Source organism: Paramormyrops kingsleyae, chromosome 8 (assembly GCF_048594095.1).
Source record: "Paramormyrops kingsleyae isolate MSU_618 chromosome 8, PKINGS_0.4, whole genome shotgun sequence".
NCBI lineage: Eukaryota > Metazoa > Chordata > Actinopteri > Osteoglossiformes > Mormyridae > Paramormyrops > Paramormyrops kingsleyae.
In genome coordinates this window covers 40,336,491-40,345,798 of record NC_132804.1, presented here as the reverse complement: position 1 = coordinate 40,345,798, position 9,308 = coordinate 40,336,491, and the positions used below count along the sequence as shown (strand labels likewise).

The following is a 9,308-nucleotide window of genomic DNA, read 5'->3' as shown; positions in this document are numbered from 1 at the left end:
TTTTGCTGACCTGGATTTTTCTGATGGTACGTACTTTTGTTTAGAAATGCTCAGATGTCTTTATAAAATATATAAAAAATAATCAATAATGATCTCCCCTTTTTTAAAAAAAAGATGTTTCACCCACAGCTACCTCAATACCTGGTTACATGCACATATCACAGGGCCTAAATTCCAGGTGGCCTGAGACAAGGCCGAGCCTGGTACGAGAGGCACCAAAGGGGGGTTACACACATAAACACACACACACAGATAACAACTTTTATTGCCCAAAGATTTAGGGACCTACAGACAAGCAGAGTGGACCTAATGGACAGGGGTCCCTCGACTTGGCACACAACCCCCTCCCCATACATTCTGCCTTACATATCACTCACCCAACAGACAAACACCCTAAAGGAAGTTTCATTTAAGTTTGGCTTTTGTATACCCTGTATATTGATTTACTCATGACTACTAGTCTCAATATACAGATAGGTTATGTCTGTATGTGTCCTTAGACAATGTTAGTGTTTTGTGTGCCACCCTTATAACCATGTTCACGGAGTATCACCTATTTTACCCCTTTGCACTTGAACACATATAAATTTAAATAAATAGATCAGTATAGCTACCATTGTATATATGTTCTCAGGGTATACCAGAAGAATCTGGAAAGTGAGTGTAACCAATGTGTCCTAACTTTTAGAGAGTCGTCTTTGTTAAAACCCCCCCCTTCTCTTCCAACATTCCTTTGTGGTCCTTATCTGATCTTGGTGGACAGTCACCAAGTTTCTTTGTTTCTACCATGCTATGTTAAAAGAACTGAATTAAGGTGTACATTATCCATTTTGGAGAAGATCAATTAGAATAAGCCACACCAACCAAGATATGTTGTGTCCAGATGTGCAACTTATATTGATATTACCACAAACTAATGGCCACGCCTATCTATGGATAAGATGTGCTGTTTGTAATATGAATATTTGATGTAATGTCTGCACAAAGTGTAACATCTGTTGAGGTGCAACCCAAAACACCTGTATCCTATACTGATGTGAATCAGTCACATAGATAAAATAATTAATTGTTTAATCAATTAATACAGATGGTATGAGGTATGTACCTGTGAAGCTGGTATGGCATGTTTGGTGTCAAACTGATTGTTAATCACCCCTGATTCCAAATCTAGTCAGTGATTACCATAAAAGTGGATGTATCAAAAGTTATAACAGCTTAATGAAAATCATCAGTAAAGGGAGAATCAGTCGGGCCATAAATCCCAAAAGGACTGATACAGACCCCCTTCCGAAAGCCCGCCAAATGGCTGGCCAGGCCCCTGTGCCACAGCTTCTGGGTGACCTGATGGAAAGGGGGGTAGCCAAGAAATTCTACCTCTCCATCACCCTGGAAGATGTTCTCACCCTCGAGGTCCTCATCGACACTGCAGCAGTCATCACCCTCATGTCAGCCAGTCTCTTCTACCAGGTGCAGCACCTAGCCGCCCAGAAGAACAAAATCCTCCAGCCGAGGAAATGCTCTTTGGACGGGCAGGCATATTCACCAGTGGGCACCAGGATGGATCACATGATCCCCCTCAATTTGTCCATCGGCCCCATGAATGTAATGCACCCTGTATACATTTCCCAACTTGAGTCCATTCCATTCCTCATTGGGAAAGATTTGCTGAACCGGTTCGAGCCATTGTTAGACTTCCAACGTCAGAAAATTTGGGCTCAAGTTAGAGAACCGCTGCCACTGTGGACACCTGACACAGCCACATGGGAATGTCAAACCCTGGCTGTCTCCTCGGACCTCACTCTACACCATGGAGAGAACGCAGCTGGAGATCAGTGTCTTGACGCAAGAGACCCAGCATCATGACTCCTTCCTGTGCAGGCAGGACCCTACCCTGGGATCCTTCTGCCCCAAGATCAGGAAAGGCATGTGGCCGCAAGGCATGGTAGTCACAGATGTGGTAATGACTATGGAAGTAGAAGAGTCACCAGTGACAAAAGGAACTGTATGTCACGTGGAGCTTGCTGATGACCAACACTTGACAATCCATGCCATAACTGCCCAGCCTGACGCAGTAGAGTCACCCAGCTGCCACAGCTATTCTCAGGAGGGACCAGCAGCACCCAACATTTTGGACACGCCCACACCAATGGAACCATCGCAACACCACTACTTTGATGAAAATGTCTGTCAAGACAAAGGTTCACAACAGCCGGATCAAACTCTGCATTGTTTGCTCTGCGCCACGTGCCCGTGTCCATATGACTGAAATGCCACATTGCCGTCGAATCCCCTTTAATTACGGGGAGAGTGTACATGCCACGGGGTGCGGGGGGTGGGGGCGGCTGGCTACTACCTGTTTAAGGATAACGTCAGCAGAGACTAGAATACATTATAGCAGTTACCGCACAAAATGGTTCAAGAATACAGTAACAGTACCAAACTGAACATTCCGGAAGGCAAGAATCGAGGAAAAATTCAGGAACGTAAAGGAACGAACAGGAAAGACTCACTTGACCACCCTCCTGCCCTTTGCTATATTCAGATTGCTGCAGTTTTTGCCAAGTCAGTCAACAGGTGTCACAGCGGCCCGCGTAGGCTTTGACTCAGCTTCAGAGGAGTTAGAAGCTGAGCCGTAGCCTTAATAATGCCACCTTGAATTGGAAGGTACTTGAGGACAGACTCTGCGCAGACGTTACACAAAAAGCACGAAATGTCATTCATTTACTGGTATGTAAATATATTCACGTTCATCTACCTCGCCGATACCAGGCTAATTTGCTGTGAATTATATCCCACTTACTGCTTTGTGAACTACACAATGCTAGTTAAGTAAAACTAGTTTTACTAACTTATTTATTGGGATGTAATTAAGCTTATAAACGTTAATAAGTGTCTTTAAGCTCCTCTTTAAGCTTTGACTGCAAAGTATTTTCTTTTGATGCATTCACAAGTCTGTATCCTTTGTAATTCTGAATGTCAATCCAAAGTCTCTGATCATTATTTTAAATGGACTTTTTCTCACTGCGTCTGTGGTACATAAGGCTGGGCTGCCGGCTTTGGTCGGCTGACTGGCGTGAGATTATCAATTTGAGACAAGTCTGCACACACATTTACAGATATGTAGTTTCGTTGCCTTGTGCGTGGTCTGTGGAGTTTGCTGACTACACGGGCGCTTTTGATGTAGCTAATTTTGGGTGTGTAATGGAATAATATAGATTTCTTTTGTGAGCGTGAGAGTCGGAAGGTATGAGTGTCACGCCAGATGCATGAGAGTTGACAACCTTAGTCTTAGTATCAGCTTTACCTACAGACTCGGATCCTAGCTTAGCTTTACCCACAGACTAAGATCCTAGCTTAGCTTTACCCACGGACTCGGATCATAGCTTAGCTTTACCCACGGACTCGGCTCCTAGCTTAGCTTTACCAATAGACTCAGATCCTAGCTTAGCTTTACCCACGGACTCGGCTCCTAGCTTAGCTTTACCCACAGACTCAGATCCTAGCTTAGCTTTACCCACGGACTCGGCTGCTAGCTTAGCTTTACCAACAGACTCAGATCCTAGCTTAGCTTTACCCACGGACTCGGCTCCTAGCTTAGCTTTACCCACAGACTCAGATCCTAGCTTAGCTTTACCCACGGACTCGGATCCTAGCTTAGCTTTACCCACGGACTCGGCTCCTAGCTTAGCTTTACCCACGGACTCGGCTGCTAGCTTAGCTTTACCCACAGACTCAGATCCTAGCTTAGCTTTACCCACGGATTCAGATCCTAGCTTAGCTTTACCCACGGACTCAGATCCTAGCTTAGCTTTACCCACGGACTCAGATCCTAGCTTAGCTTTACCCACGGACTCAGATCCTAGCTTAGCTTTACCCACGGACTCAGATCCTAGCTTAGCTTTACCCACGGACTCAGATCCTAGCTTAGCTTTACCCACGGACTCAGATCCTAGCTTAGCTTTACCCACGGACTCGGATCCTAGCTTAGCTTTACCCACGGACTCGGCTCCTAGCTTAGCTTTACCCACGGACTCGGCTCCTAGCTTAGCTTTACCCACGGACTCGGCTGCTAGCTTAGCTTTACCCACGGACTCAGATCCTAGCTTAGCTTTACCCACGGACTCGGCTGCTAGTTTAGCTTTACCCACAGACTCAGATCCTAGCTTAGCTTTATCCACAGACTCGGCTGCTAGCTTAGCTTTACCCACGGACTCGGCTCCTAGCTTAGCTTTACCCACGGACTCGGCTCCTAGCTTAGCTTTACCCACGGACTCGGCTGCTAGCTTAGGTTTACCCACAGACTCAGATCCTAGCTTAGCTTTATCCACAGACTCGGCTGCTAGCTTAGCTTTACCCACGGACTCGGCTCCTAGCTTAGCTTTACCCACGGACTCGGCTCCTAGCTTAGCTTTACCCACGGACTCGGCTGCTAGCTTAGCTTTACCCACAGACTCAGATCCTAGCTTAGCTTTATCCACAGACTCGGCTGCTAGCTTAGCTTTACTCACGGATTCGGCTCCTAGCTTAGCTTTACCCACGGACTCGGCTCCTAGCTTAGCTTTACCCACAGACTCGGCTCCTAGCTTAGCTTTACCCACGGACTCGGCTCCTAGCTTAGCTTTATTTAAAGACTCAAATCCTAGCTTTTCTTTAGCTACAGACTTTGCTTTCGGTGCTACTAGCTGTTTCTTCAACTCTGCCACTGCTGGATGGGGTCCTGCTGCTGCCAGAAACAAATAAGTGACGGTGAAACATACCAGCCTCTAGCAGTCAGGCTGCTGAATATTTGCACCGCAGTCTGCGTGGCACCGTCTCTATGCTACATAGGGAAAAAAACGCATTAATACAAGAGTGGCCGACACCTTTGCCCCGGCTCGCAACACGGCTTGCCTACTACACCCTGAGATGACCTCTTGACAGCCTGGGCTGCCAGGGCTTTCCAGAGGCCAGGATAAGAGTGAGTAGGTAGGAAAAAGAGGCTACCCAAGATCTGGCTGCCACCTGTCAATCACTTTGACTGGCAGCCCCTTTCAGTGAGAGGAAGCTGTAGTAAATTGGCCTGCCAGATAAGACCTGTACACCAGTCAAATACTGGCAAAAATTAGCTGCTTCTCCTTTAGCCGACTTGAGAGCTGTCAGTCAGCCTGAGTGGCAAGCTCTCCTGTCGCTTGCGCCAGAAAACGGAAAGAACGGGGCAAAAAAGATAAAATTAAGCTCTGATGGAGGAAAATGAAGCCGATAACATGGGCTGTTTGGGCTTATGAAATTAGATTGATTACGGCGTGGGGGCAGGGTGCTCCTGTCTCATAACCTGAACCGCGGCTCCCTTCGGGTGCCACTATGATATTGATGATGGTCACTGTCACGTGGCCTCGTGTAGCAATCCCCCCCCCCCCCCTGGCTTGTAACAGTGAAATGCCCCCTGTGGAAGGCAGAGAACAAAAAAGGAACACAAATCTCACATTTGCATCTGGCCTTGCCGCTCGGGACGATAAATCGTTGGCTGCTCCGCCGCATTGACCCCCGTTTGGATCCATCACCGATACCCGCCTCGATCAAAGAACCCCTCCCCCCCCCCTACAGGTGCCATCTATTATGACGGGATGTCACCTGTCACACGCTGAACAAATCTGGCAGGTAAACAAACTTCTCCTTAGGCTCGATGCATCAGAAATGTCAATCCCTTGTTTATGATGTCAGAAAAGAGGCCCTGGATTCATCATGAAAAAGTGGATGATGTCATAAACGAAGAAACCCAAAGGGGTTGTTTACGTGTCCCGTCCGTAGCTGTAGATGGCATCCCGGTCAGGGGGACGGTTTATATGGTGCCACTGAACGGGAGCAGAAATCGATGGCGGCCCCTCCCCCAGAGTGTGGCTCGGCGTCCCGTTGATAGCCGACTCCCCGCTTGGGCTGCACAGCTGGAGCACAGCTGGACACAGGTGACCCGTGCGCTCATTACCACAGCTGTGTGCTTCCTCTGGGGTGGGGGGGGGTGTGCCACTCGCTACCCCATATTCCACATGCCCCCCCCCCACACACACAGTGACAGATACAGCTTCATCTGCTCTGTGAGGGTAACAGTCACTCCTGTTCCTTCAGAAATACAGAGCAGGGTTGAGGAGGGCTGGGGGGGGGGGGGGGGAAGGGTGTGCATTCTAAAAGCAGCAGTTTGCAGAACAGCTGTGGCGCGCAATGCCATGTGGGGGCAAGATGCATCATCGTGGGGGGAGACAACAGCAAACGATTACATTTTGGGAGCCAGGAGTTTGTAATAAAATGGAGGATTATCAATTCACAGGCTTTATGTAGATAGCATTTCTCCTGCTACAGTGCAATCGCAGTGGGGGGGGGGGGGTGTAGAGATGAGGGGGGTGGGAGCACATCTGTAGTCCTAGCCCCACCCCCCGCCACACACGAGCACTTGAAGCGAGAGGACGACAGCCCAGCAGAATCCACCTGGTGAAGGAAAAGGCCGCTCTGTCCACAGCCCCTTTCCTACCCAGACTTGGACCTGAACCGCAAGGTGCCCTTTAATGAGCACTGTCTGCCGTCGTGTGTCCTAACCCCGCGAGGTGATGGGCTTTCTGATACAGACATGCGGAGGGTTACTCCCAAAGGGCCACATCGGTCCTTACGCATTCACGGCCGTGCCTGGGGACTGGGAGTGGCTCCACACAGGCCACGCCCACCGCGAGTACATTACGCTGAGGAAAGCGCGGCGGCGGACAGGATGGCCCGCGGTGACAGCCCACAGGACCCCGTCGGGGACGGAAGCCATTATGTTAAGCAGGGTGACAGCCACTCTGAAAGCTCATCTGTCTTGTTTCTGCAGGTCCTAACAACCCTGTGTGGGGCCCAGCCTGTCAGGGCCTCACACCATAACAGCACCCCCCTCCAGAAAAATGTCTTCCTCTTCCTGTCTCTCTTTGCTCTTCGTGTTTTTGAATGAGCAGAGCTTGTCATTACTTCTGTCCTCCAATTGGAAGACAGAAATAAGAAAGTGTGTGTGTGGATTATGTTTATATTACACTAGGGGGACCAAATATCCCCCATCATGTAATAAAAACCTGCTATTTTGACATTATGGGGACCATTTTTCAGGTCCCCACAAAAATCTGTGAATCCAATCAAAAAAGTAAAAATGCCAAAACACTTGTATGTGTTTGATTACTTATGGTTAAGGTTAGGACTGGGTAGGGGTTGAGCCCGTCATTTTGGGATGAGTTTTCCCCATAGAAATGAATGGAGAGTCCCCACAAAGATATAACTACAAACCTGTGTGTGTGTGTGTGTGTGTGTGTGTGTGGCATGTAAAGGGTGACTGGAAATCCTGAATCTTCCGTGGCTCCACTCTGCAGCCCATGACACCAGGTCTTGGTGCCCATCCCTTCAAAATGGCTGCCGCCCACTTGGCTAAGGTGAGACCTGTCAACAGGAAATGGCAGGAGGGGCAACTCAGCATGGAGACCCACATTAATCAGCAGAGAGCATTCAGTCATGTATATTCCCTGCAGTATCAAATTACTGCTGGCAGACAGGCAGCATTTATGTGATGGTGGATGTTTGTATCTTTCCGCATTTTGAGTCTACATTCGCTCACAGACATGGTCACATGGACCCGCCGCAGTGGATCTGGGGTGTAGAGACCAAAACAGGCAAGGAGAAACATCTAGAGGTGAAATCAAATCGAGTCTAATGAGGCCTCACCCGCTATGCTGCAGAAAGTTCTAGACGCCATTTTTCCCTAAAAAAAAAAAAAAAAAGACATGATCACCATTTATGTAGATGGGTGCTCATTCAAACATCAGGGGACCCTGAAAGCTGGAGCTGGCATTCTGTGGCTCAATGACAACCCTGTCCCACCACAACAGCTCAAGCTTGGTCCTCCGAACGTGAAGTAAAGGACCTGCTGATCTGCAAAGACTTCAGCTATGCACGTCTCAACTTCATATGCCATCTCCCTCACTGGACACGGAATGGCTTCAAGACATCAGGGAACAAGCCAGTCAAACACCAAGACCTCCTGCACACGTGCGATGCTCCGATTACCGTACGAAACACGCAAATCTATAGGAAGAAGGTTTGTGGTCATTCCAGACTCCCAGGACTGGACAAGACGTACAATGACCACACTGATGCACTCGCTAAAGCAGGAGCACTGCACCACCCATGCTGTCCAGGTCGTCACCTGCAGCCACAGCCGAGCACCTACCTCGATGCCAGAGGCCTCACTGCTGGAACTTTCCCTTCAGGTCTCCAACTCACATCGTCTCCCTCCAGCCCACTGATGCTGTGCTCAACAAAGTCTGCGATCAGCTCCGCGACCTCTCTGCTAACTCGATCTCCACAACTGATCAGGCATCCCTTCCTGACCTCTGTAGGAATTATTAGCTCAAATAAATTTTAATATTCTCCACCAATATGTTTGAAATTAATTAAAGTTTAATTAAGTATTATTTAATGCTGATCATTAACCAATTGTTATGCCGAATGGTCGGCTCCTCCAAACTCAATTGAAGTATCCCCGTAAGTCTGTTAATGTGAGACTTAAACGGGATTGACTAATTACCAATATCACTTATAACCTAGGTTAGAAGGCTCGTCCAGCGAGCTGCATCATCAGGTAATGTAAACGATTGGTAGCGAAGCTCGCCTCACGGCCGATGAGAGAGAGTCTCGCGATGTTTCAGGCGAGTTTGAGGTTCAGAGCGTGTAGCAAGATCGCACAGAGGCAGGAACTTAGTGTGAGTACTCAATGACGGAGGCTGAAGTTGTGTAAAAGACATGCATTTATTCCTAACTAACACTACAACTAACATAAGACAGACATTACACCTAACACAAACAACGGAATAAAACAAACGATGTAATTATGAAAATGCAATGACCAGATTTAAATGAGTAACCTTAAATGGGAAATACTGTTCTGCAAAGCAAGCACAGTTTGTGGAAACACGACCCTAAAGTCTTATAGCAGGTTAACAGAACAGCTTAAGTTGTTAGAATGAAAGGAAATTGGTTTACTTGGTTGAAGAGTGGGGTGGGGGGGGTCTTGGCAGTTGATGGCAGAGCTGCTGAGCTGATGGCACTCAGGAAGGCGCGGCGTTTGGAGCAGTGGAGTGGAGTCCCTTTAGATTCTCTCTCCTGGTGAAGCTTTGTCTTGGGTGCTGTTCTCTGTTCAGCTGGGCCTTCACCGGAGGGTTCTTGTGGGCTTCTCTTCTCCCGGGCTGATGGTCTTTTCTGCGCTTGATGATCTGTTTGCCCCGGCTGATGTTCTCCTTCGGGCTGGCGGTTATTCTCTGCGC

At 48.2% G+C, this 9,308-nt stretch overlaps 1 protein-coding gene across 1 annotated transcript in view; it reads left to right on the top strand.

Annotated features, from left to right (window-relative positions):
• The first annotated feature begins 7,397 nt into the window (after nt 1–7,397).
• Nucleotides 7,398–9,308, top strand: part of LOC111835299 (uncharacterized) — a 32,202-nt gene continuing 30,291 nt past the window's right edge. The window contains exon 1 of the mRNA XM_072715167.1: nt 7,398–7,421. Within this exon, the coding sequence (XP_072571268.1) occupies nt 7,398–7,421 (24 nt within the window). The remainder of the gene's footprint in view (nt 7,422–9,308) is intronic.